General features: G+C 42.0%; 1 protein-coding gene across 8 annotated transcripts in view; it reads left to right on the top strand.

Moving 5' to 3' along the window:
• The window catches only part of MTMR1 (myotubularin related protein 1), a 61,480-nt gene that overhangs the window by 6,828 nt on the left and 32,222 nt on the right, over positions 1-22,430 (top strand). The window contains exons 2-10 of one of the 8 annotated variants that reach the window (XM_032397410.1): positions 8,583-8,606; positions 9,185-9,211; positions 10,734-10,787; positions 14,773-14,848; positions 17,945-18,039; positions 18,414-18,521; positions 20,962-21,063; positions 21,370-21,453; positions 22,233-22,382. In XM_032397410.1, coding sequence (XP_032253301.1) covers positions 9,188-9,211; positions 10,734-10,787; positions 14,773-14,848; positions 17,945-18,039; positions 18,414-18,521; positions 20,962-21,063; positions 21,370-21,453; positions 22,233-22,382 — 693 coding nt within the window. In that variant the 5' untranslated portion in view covers positions 8,583-8,606; positions 9,185-9,187. The remainder of the gene's footprint in view (positions 1-8,582; positions 8,607-9,184; positions 9,212-10,733; positions 10,788-14,772; positions 14,849-17,944; positions 18,040-18,413; positions 18,522-20,961; positions 21,064-21,369; positions 21,454-22,232; positions 22,383-22,430) is intronic. The other 7 variants (XM_032397409.1, XM_032397412.1, XM_032397411.1 and 4 more) reach the window with 7 other exon arrangements.

The following is a 22,430-nucleotide window of genomic DNA, read 5'->3' as shown; positions in this document are numbered from 1 at the left end:
AGAGACTGGGGCTCTTTTACTCACCACTGCTTCCCAGCACAGTCCTGGAATATTACAGGTGCTCAGTAAATACTTGTTGACTCAGTTAAAAAATCACAAACTTATGCGCTCCATCTTTGTTAAGGCTAAGACTAACCTTGTTTTAATGTCAACAAACTATTAAACCGTGCTTACATTGCAGTAGTAGCATTTGCTTGAATTGAGGTTTCATTTTATTATAGTTATCTGTGCCTGCTTGGAAAAGATAATTGATTTTCACAAGTATGGGCGAACTACATTTAGTATCCCAGACTACCCTCAGTCAACAGTCTCTCAAAATCATGGTCCTTGCCAGGCACCAAGTCTTACAAACAGTTCAAGAACTACAATAAAGATCTTAATTAATTTTTAATAGATGCTCCTTGCTTAAGGGCTCTGGCCTCCGTTCCTCTCCTCTCTATCTCATAACACACCAAGTGCAGAAACTGACTCAAGAGGCCATATAATTGAAATTTGGCTATCATGCTGTACTTCATCCAAGCCGTCCGATGCTGTTAATTAGGCCTACCAGAGGAAAGCAGGGCTTTGGATTAGTAGAAATTGGATAATCTGCTCAGCCAGAAGAGTGGCAGTATGTCACTCTCAATAGGTTTCCCTGCTGTCTGGTTTTCATGTTTGTCCACGTAGGAGCAGCTGGGGTTCCTGGGGTTCCAAACCCAGCTGGGCAGATATGCCAGCTGCAGGTGGGAGGAGCATCTGCTGCATCACTGGTGCCCGAGCGGCTGGTGGCTGAGCAGCTGCCGACCCCACCAGTCCTAGGCGCCCTGTTGCCCCGTCTTAGCTGAGAAACTGCCCCACTGAGTAGAGAGGCTCAAGAACCCATGTTAGCAGAGAATAGCTCTCAGGCCTTGGAATGATTTTCTTTCCAGACAATTAGGAGTTAACTGTAATGTTTTCATTATGCTTGAATATTTGTTAGTGTTGTGTGGGTTCTAGAAAAGACTGAATGTTGACTATGTGCATAGCTTTCTAACCTCTACATTAATAGATTAGACTGAATCTGTGCTTTAACACGAAGCAACGACGTTTTTTTGATTTTAGTCTATTTACAAATTTTGTGTAGCAGAATTAGCTCATGCTGGAATGGTTTAACAGATGGCATTCTGAAAAAAAAAAAAAGAAGGCTTTTCTATATTTTGTAAATTGAATTTTAGGTACCTACATCAGATCATAGCTAAAGCTTTTGATGAATGATTGTAAGAGAACATGTTTTCTAATCGTCTTTGTTATATTTGCCCTGTAGTCAGAGTTAAATTTATAATTCGGGAGTTTTTTCTTTAAGAAGAGACTTTTTTTAAATAATAAAAGTGTAAAATGTTTCTAAACCACAAGAATACTTTTATATGCTACTTATAAAGTAGTTCTTAAAATCTGAGCCCCCAAGATGGGACTCTGGAATACCCCTGGCACGGGGACCATTGCATGCGGTTTTTCCTGAAGGTCCAGACACAATTCCTTGAGGATCTAATTTGCAGGCATCAGTCAATAATATTTCAAATTATCTACTGTGCAGATATCTTATTTGAAACCCACACACAATATGGGGGTTAATTTATTATAGGTTAAGCTTGATGTCAGTAATTAAATGGGAGCAGGTGCTTATGGAGCCGAGCACTTGCATCTTGATTTGAAATGCGGATTGTTTTTTTTCCTTGTAGGCTGCTGAGGGTGGTGTTACATCCTCCTCATCAACCCGCGAGCACGTATAGGGCTCTATGGTTTTCTAATACTTTTTTTGTTGGCTTTGTAATACTTTTTGACATATAATCCATTTCAGCCTTAAAACAACCAAAGGACGTAGCTGTTATTATGATCATTTAACAGATGAGAGAACCAAGGCTCGGAGATGTCAGATGACTTGCTTAATATCACATAGTTAGACTTGGGGTTTTTCAGCAGGACAGCTATCCCACTGAAAAGCTAGAGTGCATTTAAAATTTTGTCCCCCTGCCCTGTCCACTGTAGGGTTTTCCCACATCAGCACTCCCCAGGGTGTCTGCAAAAATGTAGCTTCAGTGGTCCCCATCCCCCCCAGTGAGTCAGAATCTCTGTAGGTGTGGAACCAAGGGCCTCATATATTTCTTACGTATAATAAAATCTGAAACGCTAGGCTTCCTAGGTTTATAGCTTTTGAAATTGGTGATGGGACCATATGTTTCTGGTACATTCTTACAAATCAGAATAATTAGCAACTCAGGTTAGGTTTTTGAGAACAGTTGTTTTATTTATTCATATCATAAATTGACAATAGGCTCAGGGTCAGATCACCCAAACTATGGTAAGATTATCACTTTTATCACATGAGATAAATTTAGATGGTATGTCTGTGGACGTATGTTCACAGTTATATAATTGTTTTAAATATGTGTTAGAAAAAGTAGCACATTGAACTTGTGTTTTAATGGATGTTATTGTATAGAGCTAGGCAAAGTATGAAAAAGGAGTTGATTTAAAGTCACTATAAAGATAAATACTAATATTAGTATAGGCGGTGTAGAGAGAGAGCAAACCAAACTTGTAGAGATGGTATATGAAATGACAGAAATTTGGGAAACATTGTCCCAGCTGAAAAGGTAAATAGCTATTATGTTGAATTGTGGATCAACTAAATTAATAAATGTATGCTTTAATAACAAGTCATCCTAAAGATTAGCCCGATCATTAAGACTACTAGAAATGTAATAAAATGTTTTGTTTGACCCCCTCCCTGCGCCCCACTACCAACTCAACTCAATTGCTTTTCACTTTTACTGGGCTAACAAAGAGTAAAAGTCTCTCGAGTTTATCAAAGATTTTAAGAACAGGATCTGAATGTAATGTTCCATAGATTAGATGAAATAATACGGTTACAAGTTGTAACGAGACTTTTTAGGAGTCATTAGTAGAAGTGACCTCATCATCACTATCCCACCACCTCTGTTTCTCATCCCCTTGTCCATGTACACACAGTAGCTAGATCTCTTCTTTAAACATTCAAAAGAAAAAAGAGAAAATGGAGAGGTCCTGTACTAAGTGTAATCATTTAACAAGTTAGTATGGTGAGTAAATTCTGGATCCTAAACAAAAAATGCAGATGTCTACAAGCTAGGCAGACATGGGAGGGGGCAATGGAAAGCAGCATGTCCCCTTAAAAACAATTTAAAATAACACCCTCCTACTGCCTGTTTGAGCAATAGGCCTCCAGTTTGTAACCACTGCACTAGAAGAGTGCTATCCTATCTCCCAGGGTTACTTGTCAGGAAAAATTATTTCTTAAAAATGTCAAGATTTCATAAATCAAAGAAAGACAGATACCATACGATTTCACTCATATGTGGAGTTTAAGAAAACAGATGAACATAGGGGGAAAAAAGAGAGAGGCAAACCATAAAATAGACTCCTCACTCTAGAGAACACACTGAGGGTTGCTGAGGGAGGTGGGCGGAGGGATGGGTGAAATGGGTGATGGGGATGAAGGAGTGCACTTGTGATGGGCAGCGGGTATTGTATAGAAGGGATGAATCACTACATTCTACCCCTGAAACGAATATTACACTGTATGTTAACTAACTGGAATTTAAAAACTTAAAAAAAAAATTGTCAAGATTTCGGCTTCTGCTTCTGGAAAGATGGAGCCAATGTACATTTTCCTATTCTTCATGCTAAGTACAACCCAAAACCCTGGACATCAGCTATAAAATAAACATAAGAGTGCCCTGAAAAGTAGAAGGCAGACTGGTCAGGGATCTCAGGACCCAAGGAATGACACGGTGGTGAGTCCCTGGGTTTAGTTTCTGCCACATATGTCCCAGACTTGTTGCTGAAGAAGCCAGCAACCCAGAACTGCCAACAGGCATGGACAATAAAAGCCTACTCTCTCAAGCCGAAGGACCAGGAAAGGGACAGCCTAGCAAAAAGAAAACTTGTAGGCACTCCCCACTGTACTCTAGCCAAACACCACAGAAAAAGTTGTGGCCCCACACCCACCCCGCCAGCAAGGCCAAGTTGGGAGCCTAGAGGTGCCCCCTCTCTTGCCAGGATCTAATGAGGCCCACCGAACCCGTGCGGTGGTGATGGTGTCGGAAGAAGCCTAGTGGAGACTCAGACTTCCCCAGCCGCCCGCTGGTAAGGAGGCTGCGCCCTCCGCTGTGGCGTCGGCGGAGGCCGTGTCGGGGGCAGTAACAAGGTCTCCGTGCCACTGCCAGCTGGGGAGATATCCGTAGCAGCCTAGTGGGCAGCTGGAACTCTTTCCCCCACCCAGCAGTAACCAGGAATCCCCCCTCCCGTGGTGTCCATGGAGGCCGAGTGGGGAACCTGGACTTCTACCCCTACCTGACTGCAACGAGGCGGAAGCCCTGCTTCTGCTGCAGCAGTGTCCGAGAAAGCCTGCAAAGGCAGAAGGTCTAAGTAAGATCCCTACTCTCATAACTAGTACTCAAAATGTTCAGATTGCCACTGAAAAGCACTCGTCATACCACGAACCAGAAAGATCTCAAACTGTATGAAAAAAGAGAATCAATAGGTGACAGAACTGAGATGACAGATGTTAGAGTTCTGTGAAAATGATTTTAAAGAAGCCATCATCAAATTGCTTCAATAAACAATTACAAATATGCTTGAAACAATGAAAACAGAGGAAGTGAGAGAAAAGAAATAGGAAAGTTTCAGCAGAGAAATGATAAAGAAGAACCAAATGGAAATTTTAAAACTGAAAAATATAGTAACCGAAATTTAAAAAAAAAACCCTCAATGAATGGGTTCAATAGCAGAATAGAAAGGACAGAGAAAAGAATTGGACGGGTCTTAAGGGAATTAACACTGAGCCAAAAACGCCACTCAGCAAAGGTCATATACTATATGATTCCATTTATGTAACAGTCTTCAAATAACAAAATTATAGTCACAAACAGATTACTGGTTGCCAGGGGCTAAGAAGGGGAGGGACGGCGAGGGAAGCTGATGTGGCTATAGAAGGGTGAAAGTAGGGGTCCTCCTGGTGATGAGATTGTTCTGCATCTTGATTGTATCAGTGTCCGTTTCCCCGGTGCTGACATTGCTCTATAGTTCTGTAATATGCTGCCATTGGGGAAATTGAATGACACGATACGTGGAATCTATTATTTCTTACAACTGCATGTGAATCTACAATTATCCCAAAATTAAAATTTAATTTTTGAAAAGTCAAGATTTTTACAGACTGCTGTTTAAAACTCATGATATATCAGAAGTATTATTTAAATGAAACAAAGTTATGCTAGTAAAGATGGTAGAATTTAGTTAGTGAAAGGATATCAGCAGTTATCAGATCTCAGTTTACTAGTTGAGTTACAAATATCCCTTTCCTAAGTGGCAATTGGGGCCAGCTTGTTTCATCGAGGGTGGAATTGAACATGAACAGCTCCTTCATCACCTTTCCTGGAGGGCTTCAGAGAGTGGAAAATGACTATTGCAGGCTAAAGTTTGACAAAGGGGGTCAGGCAAGATTCAGGTGTGGCTAGTTTCCCAAAGACCGGGGTTATATTTTGATGGCAAGTGAAGATTTGTCTTCACCTGCCCTGGGCCTCTGACTCTAGCCAGCCATTGACCACCAAGCTGGGTAGAATTCTGGTTATTAAGACACCAACAGCAAGAGGAATGATCTCCTGAGCCAACAGTTCACTCTTCAGAGCAGGGTACAAACCTCTTCTTTTTAACTCATTTTGTAGTGATCTGATAGCTACAGCAGAATTACTTTATTTGTAGGTTTCACGCCTAAAATAGAAAACAGGGGTGTTTTTACTTCAGTATCACAGTGTTTTCTTGAAAAGAAGCCTCTTAGATGCATAAGTTCTAAACAGGTCACTTATAAAACACTGATACTTATTTGACTTAAAATTGTCTAATGTGGCTTATCAAAAAGATCATAAACTTTGGATTCGGAGCACTTTGCCTTGAGTCCCAGTCCTGTAATTAACGAGCTGCCCAACAAGTTATTTAACCTTCTTGAGCTTCAGTGTCCTCATCTGCATAATGGGTGTTACAGCAGAGGTTTAATCTATTAAATAGGGCAGCCTATGCATGAAATGCACACGGTCCTTATTTACTGTATACTCTCAGTCTACATAAATGTGTGTGGTAGTACAAACCAATACTGGAGGAACACAGTCTGATCACTGAACACCCATGCACGTCCACAGTCGTGATATGAGCACCTGTCATGTGCAAGGGGCTGGGCTGCACGGAATTCCTAATAGGGGAAAGAGACACCAAAACATATAGTTCAAGTTGGACTGTGGTGAGGCTTGACATAGATGTGTAAACAAGATGTGGTGAGAGGAGTGAGGAGGGCAGAGCAGGACATTCTGGGCATTAAGCCTTGAGGGCCTTTGTCAACCTCCTTCAGAAGGGGCAAAGGTTCGGGGTGGGGAGGGGTGGCATATTGAGGGTAAGAACATGGGCGCTAAAGCCAGCCAGCTTGGGTTTGAATTCCCACTCTGCTGTTGCTGGCTGTGTGACATTGGGTGAGTTACTCTACCTCCTGCTGCCTCGGTTCCCTCATCTGTCACGGGGGGATAACAGTATCTCCTTCCCAGTGGCTGGGAGGGTCAGGAGGGCTGAGATGACACGTGTGAAGCATCTAGCACAACCCCTTCAACACATCTGCTTGCTGGTATTTGTATCACTGGCACTGGCCGCGGTTGACAACTTCCTGAAGTCCTTCCACACTGTTGGAGGTTTAGTGGTGTCCGCTGTTACCTTATGAAGAATTAAGACAGGAGCCAAACAGAGTTAGACCACGATAATTGATCAAAGCTGGCTTGGAGGGCCTGGCTTAGGTGTGAGGCCACGGGAGGTCCAGAGGCAGCCGTGGACACCTGCAGCCTCTTCCTCGGGGCGGGGCTCACACAGGCAGACTCGCCACCGCTCAGGGACACCAGGCCGTGCCCTCCCGGTGCGCTGGGGCACAGATCCCGGAGTGCCCAGGGGGGCAAAGAAGAGCACACCGACCCCCTTACCAGGAGCAAGTGGTCAGCGGGAGCCCTCGCCTCTCTGGTGCGGAGTGCCCCAAACGATGTCTTGAAAAGAACCTGAGAGCAGAGGAAGGGAGTTTTAACCCCAATGCAGACTTTTATACAAATTTAAATCTTGGTGCTTGTCTGGGAAAAAATTCACTGTTTTCCTCTCTGCTACTCGCACTACACATAGAACCATGCACTAGGGAATGAACATGCTCGGAGAGGGGAGACCTTCTGTTTTGAGTTTGTATTGCCATCTGTGCCCCATTTTGTGTTGTTTACTAACATAGGCATGTATTTTCTTGATTTTGTATAACTTTCTTGAGGTGTAATTCACATTTAAAGTATACAACTTGATACATTTTGATAGGTACACACCTCTTAATCACCACAATTAAGAGGATAAACATACCCATTGCCCCCTCCTGCAAAAAAAAAAAAAAAAAGCCAGGTTTAGGTTTTTTAGTTTAGTCTATATTTAGGAATTTATGGGCTTTAGGTTTTTGAGCTACTGTATCATCACTTAATTCAGAACCTTTTTTACATCAGAGGGTATTTTAATGATGATACAATGATGTTTTTTGAAGTCAGTAGCCTTGTAGTCATATGATCTTATCTATCCTGAGTAAAACCTATAAAGCTGATAATTGGAACCTTCGCTGATTTTTTTTTTTTTAATCTGTTTCCGTTAGAACATATGGTGATTAGATGGTAGGATTTCCGACTGTGGATTGAGGAACAAGACATTCATGTCTTCCTCGCTTTCCATCCATTCTCTGGGTGTTTTCTCCAGCCAGAGCTTCCCCGATGCATACACTGCATGTTCAAGTAGAAGTCACGGGCGAGGGTTAATAAAGCTTGACTTCCCCCCTCCCCTCCCAGCAGAACCAGCTACCTCTTCCCACCTGCAGCTGCCTCTTCCCTGTGCAGTAGGGTGAGGGGCAGTCACCGGCGGGGGGTGGGGGGGTGGGCAGCCACAGCAGGGAGTTTGATTTTGGAGTCCCGAGTACGAGTTGGAAATATGATTTCTATAGAAACCAGCTTAAGATTTATGGCTAACTAGGGTTTATGATACCATTAGTGCAAACAGCTGAGCCGTGCTCTGGGTCAAGTGTGGGGGCTTTGTGGTTTTTGGGTTCCGTTTTTGTTTTGTTTCTGTGGGCTGCTTTGGGAGCAGAACCGCCGTTTTGTGTCATTGTTTCTATGGGGAAAATGCATTCAGTATTCCAAACAGACACACAACTGAACTTTTCATACACAGCCTGTTCACAATGGCTTATAATGGTACTTGACAGAAGGGGTTTGTGTTTAAAATAATGTAGTTTGTCTTAGCCTAAGGGCAATAAGTTTCTCCAAATCAGAGACTTGCCTGAGAATTACAGGACAAATGTGTTAAGATTGATTTGATAGCAAACAAAACTTGGAGGGCAAATGTGTTAGGATTGATCTGGTTGGTTTAGTTAGAGGATTATTCTGTTCCATCGGGATGGGCTGGTGAGCTTAACAGCATCTTTCACAGGTCAATAGTAATGTGTCCATGATGATGATGTTCTGTATTTTAACTAACAGGTTTTCAGGAGGCCTGATATAAGGGTAAGGATATGTGGCTTTCGGCACATGGACCTCCTACTTGTGTGTCTCTGTGCTTGATCGAACACTTAGTCTATTTAGTGTTCTCTGCCTTCTCACTGGGTTTATGAGTCACTCCGATCAACTTGCTGTGCTGTGTCATAGCTTTAAGTGTTCACTAGAAACGCTTTATTTGTTACGGTGTTTTTATGTGCGATGAAAGCCAGTGTGTGTGAGGGCAGGATGCCAGTGTGCAGTACTGACTTGTTGGGCTACATGAATTCTGACCAAATGGAGATTCATGCCAGGGGCTCCTGTGGCCAGGCCTGCAGAGTCCTCTTTTCACCTCGCCTACCACATAACTCATGCTAAAGAATTTAACAGCACCAACAAAGTGGTGATTTGCTGTCCATCCTATCTAAGTGAGATTTCAAGTCACCTTTCTGTTTGCATGCTGAATCTAAAGAGCAGAAGTGCCAGTCTTGTGGATAAATTTAACAGAATCAGTTCCATTTAATATTTCTTAAAATACAGATGTAGCTGTTATGAGTAGTGGATTGTCGCTTATATTTTCCTCATGACTTTCCTTCCCTTTATTTCAGAATATGCATAAAGCAAGACAAAGATTGGTAATGTGCATGCGTTTGAACCTGAGTATCAGATGTTGAAAATTAACCTATTTCCATTCAATGAAAATAATGTGGATTTTGACAGAATAATGACTTGAGTTTAAAATGGTTAATCTTACTGAAGCCAATGAAGTAGTACAAAAATAAGCAGGTTAAGTCAAATTCTTGTTATCCCAGTTGGTTTATCTCTGTTTAATCTTGTTTTCACCACATTTCCTTTTACTTGTGGGAATCATTTTCTTTCACTGATTCACACTGTTAAATATCAGTGTTTGGCTTCCCATTTGCATGGACTTCGAAGTACTGTGTAGTTTTTTGTTGTTTAGTCATTCATTTTTCTGTTTTTAAAAATTTTATCAAAGAATGATTCCTTTTCTTTGTATTTAAAAAAATGGAAATTTCAAAACCCGTTGCATTTTAAAAATGACCCTGCTTTGAATGGTAGCCGTACCAACTGTGGTAAATCCAGTCTGATGATAAAGCAGGACAATGAATTAGGTAGCGATCTCACCATATTGACAAAAATGAAAGGGGAGAAATAGTAAGTTCTTGTAAAGCTTTGCTACTTCTTCACTGATTGCCTTTTAGAGAAATATAGTCATGGGAACCAAAGTTTCATGAAGAAAAAATATATCTATGCCAAATTTTAATATTTGCAGCCTCAGAGAGCTGATACAACTTTTAAAAGGGGTTATCATCTTGGCGTCTTCAGCATTTATGTTCTTTTATCACCTGCTGAACCGAAAGTCCAATTTTTAAAGTTTCAAAAATGAATTGATTCTATGAAGAGGTTAAATTAGGCACAGTATACCTTTAAAGAGATTCAAAAACACTTAAAGATATGTGACCTTTTAGCTGTTTCTTTGGAGAACATTGATACTGTAATTAGAAACCTTTAATACGGTATTGATTCATAAAGCACAACATTTATTTAGCAATAATTTGCAGATTATATGTATATATATGTCTCCAGCATGTAATCTGTGCATGTGCATGTGTGTGGAAAGCTTGTTAATACTAGTGGACTTGAGCCCTGAGCAATAGTTCTGTAGAGTATATGAGTACTTTACTGCATTTAAAATACGTGTCTATGAACTGCCTTTGTATTTTGGCTTGGTTTTGCCCTTTACTTGGTTACTATGGTATGCTTTATGTTCTATGAGCATATTATGTGTCTGTTATTTTGTTTCTTTGCCATATGCTATAGTATTGCTTGATTTAATATAGACCGCACATTCTTTGAAATCCATGATGTTTGTTTGCTTTTCATTTTTCCACCCCAACACAAGCACAGAATAGATACTCCATTTTAGGCTGAGGATGCTATAGATGACCAACACGTTATTTCCCTAACTCCAAGGGGGAAAATGTTGTGATATATGCAAAGCCGTGAAAGGTGTGTCAACTTTTACATGCTTAGTGTCTCTTTAAAAAAGAACTTCTGTCCTTTCACCTGTCTGTTTGCACGTGTTTCTCTTTCTCCTCTTTGCCCTTTCTTGTCCATGCACCTGGTGCTGTGCAGGAGATTCAGGAAGAACACAATGGCTACCCTTCTGAAGCCGAAGCTGATCAGGTGGCAAGTTCTACATGTTCATCTGTTTGTAGCTACAGATCGTGTATTTAGAAGCCATTTCATACTAGATTTCTAGATGATAAGCAAATGCTTTTCCACTACAGTAGTGCTCTCCTGTCCAAGTTTGGTAGATTCCATTATGACATTATTTGCAAAAATTGGTTTATCCAACATTTTGTCAACCAGAAATTTGTTCATCTGTGCTTCTCAGTTTTCCCAGATAGGGTTAGCTATGAGGTAAGGAGTCTTAGTCACAGCAGGACTCTGAAATGCCTTCACAGAGATTGAGAGGGGACAGATGCATATGCTCAGGGTGCTCCTTGAGGTTATAGACTTTGCTTTATTCAAATTTGCATGATCTGTGCCCAACATAGTACCTGGTACCTTGTAGGTATTTGTAGAATGAGTCCATGTGGGTTATATTTATTAATCAGAAAAAAAAAATCATGCATCAAGATTCTTGAGTGCTTACTCTTTGCTCGGTTCCTCAAGACCCTCTGGAGTCTTTTAAAGCCTCAGAACTTTCTCCAAAGCTTATTTAGAATCTCCATGTATGAAAGCACTTAGAAGAGCAGCTCCAGGGAAGCATGGTCAGCTACCCCCGTGCTCAGCTGTGCCTTTGCCCAGCCCACCCTCCTTTGGTGACCCTGGAAGCACCTTGAAGAACCTGATTTGAAAACCACTGCTTTTGGCATGCAGCCATTATAGAAACTGTCCACCCAGCAGCTTCGATTCATGATGAGAAAAGTAGCAGAGAGGCCAGGGCCGTCTGGTGGGCTGGAGTCTTCAGGGACAAATTCAGGGAGCTGGTGGGCCTTCCGCTGGACTTTCAGGGTCACTGGAACAGGGTTTGGATGAGATCATCACAGGGAATTCCTCAACTGGGCAACACATGGAGCAGAGATGCCAAGAGGAATGAGTGCGTTCATGAGATCAAATTTTGTCCACAAGAATATTCCATTCTTTGATTGTACTGTACATGGGTTGGATAAATCAAGGGTCAAATCATGTCTTGTGCAACTTGGTAGTTGCAGTCAAAGCTTAATGTAGCACAAGTGTGAGTCCCATTTCCTAACACTAGCTTTATTAAGGGAATCTACTGTACTCACAAAATAACGAGCCTTTAGAAACCATTCTTCTCTTGAATTTCTAAGCTAAAGCTAAATGTGTTTCCTGTACAAAATCAAACTTTTATGGGAAAATCAGAAGCAGTGGGATCATTTGTTTTGTTCTGATAGTTGCTTTTCCATCACTTATAAAGCATGCCCCAGATTGAATTATTATTAGTGAAAGGTTTGTCTCATGTCTTACCAGCACGTCCATGCCTCATATATATGCACAGGTATTTCAAGCCAAATTTAACATGACTATCAGAAAAGAAGAGACATATTTGATCTTCAACCTCAATCTTGAGAGCCCTGTACATTCTCAAAGTGGTCCCAGTCACTGGTGTCACCCATCTGCAACTTTTTAGTAGCTAGTCCCGTGTAGAGGACTTGAAAGTGTTTGATGTGGCTCGCTATAAAGCTTAAAGTGAATCACATCCCCCCCCCACCCTGCCCCTCCCCGCTCCCCTTCCAGGTTCAGTTGATTAGAACAGCTTGCTTTGGTACATATATTTCAAAATAACCCATCCCCATTTATTTTTAAATATAAGTTAAGGAATTTAGGTCTATATATGATAATATTTAACCATTAAAATAAGCTTTAACAGTGTAATGTTTGAAGTAACCCTAAACTTAGATATTGATTGAACTAGCTTTCTCACTTTGTAACTATATTGTAAAATTAATCACTGGTTCAGGCAAAAGAAAGCAGAACTTCAAATTAAGACTTCTAAGATTGGTGATGTTAGTATTTCTAAAACTGGACATTTAGAAGTATAAATATTGGCTTATGCTTTATTGATAAAAGATGTTTCCAAATCAGGTGTGAGTATAAAAATGAATCCATTAACAATTCTCCATTTACCCTTTAACGGTTCTCTATGTCCCTAAAAAATTTTACTGAAGTGTTTTAAAAACCAATCTGGACCAAAACATCAAGCTGAATAAAATTGTTCAGAGGTAATAATGAGCCCTTAATCTGTATTCTTTTAATCGTGTATCTTGATAAGGAGGATGGACCGCATCATTTTGTACCCTTCCTGTAGAACAGACATACCCCAACTGACAGTTAGCATGGAATTTGCTTTTTATATTTTTTTTTAAGTTTTTTTTTAAAGATTTTATTTATTTTATTTATTTGACAGAGAGAGACACAGCGAGAGAGGGAACACAAGCAGCGGGAGTGGGAGAGGGAGAAGCAGGCTTCCCGCAGAGCAGAGAGCCCGATGCGGGGCTCGATCCCAGGACCCTGGGATCATGACCTGAGCCGAAGGCAGACGCTTGACGACTGAGCCACCCAGGCGCCCCTGCTTTTTATATTTTGACCTTTTTCCTTTGTTTTATAAAAATGATAAAACTATGATGTATAGGGTTTTTAAATTGACCTTTAAGTCCCATTAACAAAACATATTGAAGTATTCTTACAACTATGCAAAAAATTAGTTTTGAATTTTCAATAATCTAGAATTATAATTTTCAGTAATTTAGAATTATAAATTCTAATCCATTTTAAATATTTTGCTTCACAAAATTATGCTGAAAACAGTATTGTCTGACCTGTTTTCCACTGAACACTAGTGGCCTCCTGATGTTAACTATTTTTTGGAGAAAGCAGCCACTGATCAAATCCGTATGGGAAATGTGACATACTCTAGCGCCCTCTTGCTGATTTGGTGTACATTAATATGCTAAAAACTTTTCTCACTATAATAAAAAAAAAACCCCACAGTTTAGCTTTTCTCTAACCCAACATTACCCAAACTTGACCGAAAAAGACCTATTCACATCTCTTGGGAATTTAATGCTCTATGAAACACAGCTTGGGAATTGCTGGGGTTTTGAACACCTTATTCTTATTCGTGACACATTGTGTCAGAGATGCAGAGGAGAAAGTGACCAGTTTCCTTGGCAGCATGTCACAGGGTGGCAGTAACTTGGAATAGGCCCCGAGTTCAGGCTCTGGTCCATAGCTTTGTAGTTCGAACACCATTTTCTCAGCTCTCCTGAACTATCTGGCACTATATCCAACCAAACTCACAAGAAACTGGCTAGTGGGCAGCAGGGCCAACCTGGACATTTGGAAATCTGGGCATGTGTCTCTGCAGCCATCCAAGACGTCATATTCCTAGTATCATTGTAGTTAGGAAACCTGATAAGTCATTAGTGATTTGCTTGGTGAGCATGGAATCAGCGCAGGGTGAATTGGTTTGGGAAAAGCCCGATGAACACACCCTGCTCCGCAGTAGTGATGGACGTACCCCTGTCTGCCAGATGAGCGCACGCTCTCTCATGGCCTGGATGGGATGCACACTGACAAGCCCACTAGCTACTCCCTTCCCCCACCCCCTACGCTTTGTGCACACACGCAGGTAGCTGGGCTGCAGTACAAAAGCCTAGGGCTTTCCTTAGTAATGTTACTGCCATGAGACCCCTCCCTGGTTACTTCAATTAGACCTCAGGGTTTCCCACACTAGATAGTGCTTACAGGCTGGGTAATTTCTACAGCTAGCTAAGCACCTACATTTAATGTTGATTTCATTTGTGTTAGTTTCATGCTCAGAAGGTAACCTTTTTCTGACCTTATTTCCAAATTATGTAGGCACCTTATAATAGCTGTCTGTGTAGTGGTTACAGTATCTTTTTGTCATGTCAAGCCATTTCTGTATTAATGCTTTCTAACTGTGAATTTAAATATGTGTAACAATTTGCTAGAAAATGCAGCATGGTGTCCTGTGATGCTGAGCTTTGAGATTGTCTTGTAGGGGGAGGGGGCATCCAGTCTGCACGCTTCTGTAGCCATGTAGCAAGAGCACAGAACACCACCATTCTTCTCAGGTATGCAGCAGCCAAGTGAGATTTACTCCTGCTTGGTTTTTTGCCAGGCTCTAAGAGATGGAAATAAGCTGGCACAGATGGAAGAAACGCCACTCTTTCCAGGAGAATCCATCAAGGCCACTGGTAAGTTTAATGAGTACACCGCGCTTATAGAGAGCCGTAAAATGAAATGGCACTTTACTTGCGAGCACAGGTGATGTATGTGCTGGAGATCAGCCAAACCAATTTAATTAGGGGACAAATGGACTAGGTCTGTTCATTCTCTTAATGTCTTCATGACCTTAAGAGATAGAAGACTATATAGGATCGCTCTAAGTTCCAGTTGAGTGTTCAGTGACATCACCAACAGAAGAAGGGCCTGCCTTTTCCTGAGGAGCTGAAGGCTGATTAGACATTCAGTGTAATGTAATGCTTCCTTGGAATCCTTCACTATAAGAATATATTGACAGAAGATCCATGTCATATCCTAATAACAGTTTTGAGAACTTGGCAAAAGAATTTCAGTGGCTTATGAGATTCCAGAAAGTACAATTTGAGCACAAGAAAAAGAGCGTGTGTTGCCACCCTGCCTTGTAAGGGCAGTGGCATGAGTAGAGCACCCCCATCCTCCCTCTGGCCCGCCAGGCCGTTCGGCAGGGAGTCCACTGTGCCGTGGGCAGACGGGAGGGCAACTGGGTGTGACCTTTTCATCTCACCATTGCCGGGGTTGGGCTGGGCAGTAGTTTGCTAGCCTGAGTGTTGCCTTCTTCCCTCACTGCTCCCTCCCAAAGATGTGTGCTCCATCTCAGTATAATCATCTTGTGTCAAGAATGAGGGGCGCCTGGGTGGTGTAGTTGGTTAAGCATCTGACTCTTGGTTTCAGCTTGGGCTGTGATCTCAGGGTCATGAGATTGAGCCCCATGTCGTGCTCAGCGTGGAGTCTGCTTGTCCCTCTCCCCCCACCTCGCTTTCTCATTATCTAAAATAAATAAATAAATCTTAAGGGCGCCTGGGTGGCTCAGTTGGTTAAGCGACTGCCTTCGGCTCAGGTCATGATCCTGGAGTCCCTGGATCGAGTCCCGCATCGGGCTCCCTGCTCGGCAGGGAGCCTGCTTCACCCTCTGACCCTCCCCCCTCTCATGTGCTCTCTCTCTCTCATTCTCTCTGTCTTAAATAAATAAATAAAATCTTTAAAAAAAATAAAATAAAATAAAATAAATAAATAAATCTTAAAAAAAAAAAAAAAAGGGAATGTTTGAGTAGCTGGGCTCTCCCAGGGCCTCCAAACAATACTGCTGCTGAGTATCCTAGCCTGTGGCTCTGAACCCTGCTTATCCTATCGGTGGTTTTGAAGCTTGCTTGCTTTCTTTCTTTCTTTCTTTCTTTCTTTCTTTCTTTCTTTCTTTCTTTCTTCTTTCTTTTTCTCTTTCTTTCTTTCTTTCTTTTCTTTCTTTTCTTTCTTTCCCCCCCCCCCTCTCTTTAGCAGGGGGAGGGGCAGAGGGAGAGAAGAGAGAATCTCACGCAGACTCCAAGCCCAGCACAGAGCCCTGCACAGGGCTCAGTCTCACAACCCTGAGATCATGACCTGAGCCGAAATCAAGAGTTGGATGCTTAACCGACTGAGCCACCCAAGCGTCCTGAAACTCTTCATTTAGCTTCTGGGACTTTTTTCACTCCTGGTGGTCCTCTGGCCTCTCTGACTATTCCTTCTCTGGGAGTTCTTTCTAGCCCTACCTCCATGCTGCTTTTGTAATGATCTGATTAAAATGCAGAGCTAATTATATGTCATGCCTCTGCTTCTTCTCCAGACAGCAAACTACACAGATTTCAAGTGTACAACATGAAGAGTTTTGACACATTATGCACCTGGGAAACCATCATCATAGTCAAGATAATGAACATATCCATCACCCCCAGAAATGTCCTTGGGCCCTTTATAATCCCTCCCTCCCATGCCTTCTTCCCCATCCCCAAGCACTGTAGACTAATTTATATTTTCTACAGTGTTTTAGAAACGTAATCATTGAGTATTTTCTTCTTTTGTCTAGCTTTTTCCACTCAGCATAATTATTTTGATATCCATATTGTGGAATGCGTCAAAAGTCGTTCCTTTTTACTGCTGAACAGTATCCTATTATGTGGCTACACTACAGTTTGCTTATCCATTCATCTCTTGGTAGATATTTGGGCCATTTCTCCTTGTTGGCTGTTACAAACAAAGCTGCTGTGAACCTTCACGAATAAGTCTTCCCTGGCCTCATGTCCTGTCATCCTTGCTTCACCCTTTGACCCAGCCACACTGACCTCCAACAACTCTGCACTCTCTCCTCCTTCCCTTCCTTCTCCCATCCCGCCTCACCCTCTGCTGCCCTGCTGAGCTAAGTGGGTCCTTTTCTGAGCTCTTACCGTGCCCACGGTGATGATAGCATTTGTGAGGCTCTCATATAATAGTGATTTCCTGTGTAGCACCTCTCACAGGGCTTGGCTGCTTGTGAGCAGGAACTGTGCCCGGTTACCCCTAGAACCCCGACAATGGAAGCTGCCCAGTACATACTGAGCTATAGAAAAGTTGAATGGAAGTGTTTTGAGAACTTGGCTGGATGACAACTTCAGTGCCTTTAATTGTCCCCATCGGACTCCTCTGTAGCCGTATACGCTCCTGCTGTTCCTGTGTAGGGGCACTTAGAGAAGTGACAGGCGTGAGCTGCTTCACACCTGCTGGACTCCAGTACGTTGTCGATAGGGATACTAAATATGTTGATATTAACAATAAGAAAATAAAAATTGATATGGAAGCTGATAAGGAATTTGAAGCAAAGAAGTCGTTTTCCACGCCACTGATGTGGTTCTACTTTTTGTCATCTGTAAAACAGTTTCCTTTGGAGGTGCATTAGCTTTCATTAGGAGTAACTGATGAAATAACAGCCCGGGGTCTTCAGAGTTTAATTACTGTGTTTTTGAACATGATGAATTTATCACTCAGGGAAAATGTTAACTACCTGGAAAACAATGACAAAATGTAACTTATTAAGAGGCCCTTTACTTAAAACCCCACTAAGTAGCAAATCAGAATTGTTGTACAAAATGGAATTTTCTTAGAAGACTATCTGTGTCTTTAATGTGATAAAAAAGGTAAAGTTCCTAGAAAACTGGAATCACAAATATATATATTTAGAAACGCAAGATTTATTGAAGCACAAGTCTGTGGCTAAAGTTGCTACTTGGGGTTCTTTCTTTCAGTGAAAGACGTCATGTACATCTGCCCATTTATGGGAGCAGTGAGTGGAAGCCTGACGGTGACTGACTTTAAGATGTACTTCAAGAATGTAGAGAGGGTAAGTTTTTAAAGGGGTATTTCATTTTTAAAAACACTCCAGAACACAGTCAACAATAAAGAAGAAAGTAAAAAGAACCCTGAAATCCCATCACTCTGAGAGAACCACAGGGTGAGTTTTAAATTGTGCACATTTGGAAATAGATTTTGCATCTAGAAAAAAATGCTGTTAAAGTCACACTTAGACCTGGTGGGAGGAGTTTAACTGTAGCCTTGCCATCGACTTCATAAAGCATGTTATAAATCAGGCTTCAGTTTCATAGTTGGGACAAAGGGGAAATGTAAACTAAACGTGTGTTTTCACCCAGAGAAGACTTCAAGTGTGAAAGCCCTGAGGACTGGCACTGATAGGCCTTTGTTAATTTGTAAACCCAGGACCCGAAGTTTGTCCTCGATGTTCCCCTTGGTGTGATTAGCAGAGTTGAGAAGATTGGAGCGCAGAGCCACGGGGACAATTCCTGTGGCATAGAGATTGTGTGCAAGGTATGGTGCGAACACAGGTGAAACTGCGGGCGGTCAGTGTGGAGCTTTTGCTGACGCGTTCTTCACGGTCTTTGGGCAGTGAGAGTCCCTGGGACTGTTAGTAACTTCCATGGTTTCAGGACAGAGGCCTCTTCAAATCTTGTATCAGCTAATTCATACTACTCTGCAAGCTGTTGAGGTAAACCTCTTGTCTTCTATCGAAGTATTGTAATAAACACGGACCTATAACCTAAGTGCTGATGTTATTTGTTACATTTCAGAGAAACAAGTGAAAAGCAGAGATCAATACTTTTTTCCAGTTTGTTGTTTTAACACGGCCTTTCAGAACAGTGGATGGTCAGAGACTTCCTGAAGAGACAGCAATAGCCTACAAATTCTGTGATTAAAAACATGATGTTGGGATTTTCACTTGAGCCATGCTTGTTTGGTTTTCTTCCCTTCCTCCAGTGCATTAAGTAGAAATGTGTGTGATGATTTTAATGAGTAGTCATTTACGAAACACTTTAACTGGTGTGTCTTATTCCCAAAGACTTTACCTCACGGGGTGCACTTTGTTAACAACCCTAAAGTCCCGGGAAAGAGAGTCTGTGCGGAATTGCTAGGGTCCCTTCCACGGTCAGGGTTTGGATTCCTGCCGATGTTTGCTTTGATCACATCTCTGAACACAGCTCCCTCTGGTGTGGCCCCAGACTGCAGCTGAACCCATTTTTTCAAAGAATCCTTTACTCTTGCAGATCATGAATCTACTGGCGTCCTAGACTCCCTGTGGGCACTTCAGGGCAGTGCTATCCTGCGACAAATCGCATCCATCCTTCTCAGGCCAGGGTTCCCCATGCCGAGCCGCGTGAAGTGGTTGTGGGACTTAAAGCAGAGGGGTGATTTGATGGTCCTGCAGTTTGGGAACTTGACATTTTCCTTCTTAGAACTCTCCGGTAGCTTCCCATCATCCTTAGGCTAGAGGGAAGACTCACCAAAAGCCTGTGTGTCTGAGCTGGATGACTGCCCTGTGCAGCTTCGCCTCCGGCCACCCTCCTCTCGTTGTCGCTAGTCCGGTTCCTTCAGCTGCTCACACTCACCTTGTGTCTCCTCCCTTCGTCCCCCCCCCCCCGGGCTTTGAGTCTTCGCACCTGCTCTCTCCTTTGCTTGGAATGATTTGCATTCTCAGCAATCCTAAATAGCAAGTGAGCTCCATCAGCTACAAAGGTGTGTGTGTGTGTAGTCAGAGTAGCTTGGAGGGAGGGCGCACTGGGAAGTGACGTTGCTTAGGCAGGTGCCTGGGGCTGTTGAGTGAAGCTGTTTTCATGGCCGGGGTGAGATTTGCTGATAGCTGCTTTAAAATGTTTTCCAGCCTAGCATGCCAGGGCCATGCTCCCAGCCCTCTCAGCTCCTACCTGAGAGCCTTGCAGGGCGTAAGGTTTGGTTTCTTTTAACAGGTGGTACACAATTCGGAAGGTACAAAAGGGGTGTGTAGGGAAGAGTAAGTCTCTGGCCACCCAACCCCCCAGCCACCTTGTTCCAGTCCCAGCAGGTGGGCGCACAGGCGTGTCCGTGTGGTCTTTACAAACCTAGATGGTAGTGTATTACATAGCCCATCTGCCCCCTCTTTCCCCCGTAACGGAGTGTCTTGGAACTCCTTGGTATCAGTGCAGAATTGCCGCTGGTTTCTGAGAGCTCCTCAGCGCACCAGCCTCTATCGACGGGCATTTCAGTCATTTCCATTCTTCTCTCTTATAAATAATATTGCAACAATAACTTTGCCACTTCCCGAATTGCTCTTACTTTAATCTGTTTGTGGTCATATTTATCTTCAAATTTCATGTCATGTTAAGAAGAATGAGACTTTTGTGTTTCACGGCATAGGTTTAAAAAGGTCAGGGGGCCCTGCTCAAACCAGTGCTGGGGAGAAATCAGAGCCACCTCACTGGGAGCACTCCCACGGGCTCGGCCAGCAGCTTTCATGGTGGGGCGTTTAAGAAACATTCTGGGAAACAGCATCATAATTTCTGTAAGGAGCGCACTGAGGGACATAGTCTCGACGTGATACAGAGTCCTTGCTGTGAGCGCAGGGAGAAACCTCTGTCGCATTTCTATTTTATGGATGGTGCAAAATCTGCAGTCGGCTCTTTGGGCAGCTTAATGCTCGCAGCTGATTCTGTAGCACACCTTTAGCAGTCAGTGCACAGGACCTGAAGGCACATCTTCCAGGTACTAACCTTCTTCTTGCTTCCATCTGATGAGTTCTTTCCCCAACATGTCCCCTTTGTTCCAGTTTCTTCAATGGCTGTTACCTTGTTGGAGGTGCTTTTGTTGTCTTTTGTTAGTAGAAGTAATCTATCACATGAGAAATGAATACAAATATTTTGTTTATCTCTTTAGAGCATGGTGTCTGACTCATAGATAATAAATGTTCACTAAATGAGTTTTGCTAATTGTTTAATAGGATATGAGGAACTTGCGACTTGCTTATAAGCAGGAAGAACAGAGTAAACTTGGGATATTTGAAAACCTCAACAAACTTGCATTTCCTCTTTCCAATGGGCAGGCAAGTACACCAAAATACACCTTTGCATGTGTGTTGGGGGGAGGTCCAAAAAGTCATGTTTAATTATTCCTTTTTTCCAGAGGTTTCCTTTATCTCTTTTCTCTCTGTGACTAATATTAGGATATTTAAAATTTATCAGTTCTATGTAATGATTAAGGAAAGTGCCAATGTGTTGCTTCCAAATTTACAGGTTAGAATAGAAATCTTAATATATTTAGCTCATAGCTGAATGAAAAGCTTTACTGTTGGGTATATGATATAGCAAAGAAAAACTGACATGTGTATTTTTGTGATTTTTGTATCCAGACACTCTTTGCATTCAACTACAAAGAAAAATTTCCAACGAATGGGTGGAAAGTTTATGATCCTGTATCTGAATATAAGAGACAGGTAAAATATGGTCCTTATCAAGCCAAAAATAATGGGTTGAGCATCTTTCTCTTTTCTAACAGGTTAGAAATTTAGTGGAGAAAAAAACCGTTTGAAACAAGTTGTGCGTTGGTATAACTTACCTAACTTGTAGGTTCTTCATCCCTGGGATGCCCCATTCACCCGATGCCAGACCTTTGATGCTGCTGCTAGTCAGCCTTTTTCCAGAAGGCAAGTGGAGTACTAGCACAGGGGTTTAAAAAGCGAATCGGCCAGATGGTTTTTATTAGATATTCTGGTAATGAGTTGATGAGTAAGGATCAAAACCAATGGCTTAACTTAGATTAAGTGTATGGCATGACTACATCAGTATGGTATGGTGTTCCAATAAGATACTGTTTTCATGACATTTAATCTTTGTGTCCACTGTATATTTGGTATGGTGATTTATATTACTTACTGTAGATGTTTGTAAAACGTTTCTGTGTCCCTAAAGAACGTTCATGGGTTTTTCGAAAGCAATACCATGCTCATTCTTTATAGAAAACACAGCAAGAAATGTACAGAATTGGGATTCTAGTATGTAATTTTTACCATTTTAAAATATGTTTGGAAATTCTGCTTCATTACATTTTTAAAAATAGGTAAGAAATGGGTTATGTTAGATAATCATATATTTAAACTTTTAAGTAGCAGTGAACAACAAATTATGAATGGATTTTTCGGAGAAAATAAGAAATGGATGTGGTTCACACTTAGTACTTTTTGAAAATGCAAAAGTTTGCTCTGACACCCTGCAGGGCTTGCCAAATGAGAGCTGGAAAATATCCAAAGTGAACAGTAACTATGAGCTCTGTGACACCTACCCTGCTGTCATTGTCGTGCCAACTAGTGTGAAAGATGCTGACCTTTCAAAAGTGGCAGCCTTTCGAGCAAAAGGCAGAGTCCCGGTAAGTAATAAATATCGTCACTCAGGCATAAACACAGACTGTATTAGA

Source organism: Phoca vitulina, unplaced genomic scaffold, assembly GCF_004348235.1.
Source record: "Phoca vitulina isolate PV1807 unplaced genomic scaffold, GSC_HSeal_1.0 scaffold99, whole genome shotgun sequence".
Lineage (NCBI taxonomy): Eukaryota > Metazoa > Chordata > Mammalia > Carnivora > Phocidae > Phoca > Phoca vitulina.
This window is presented reverse-complemented; position numbering and strand designations above follow the sequence as displayed.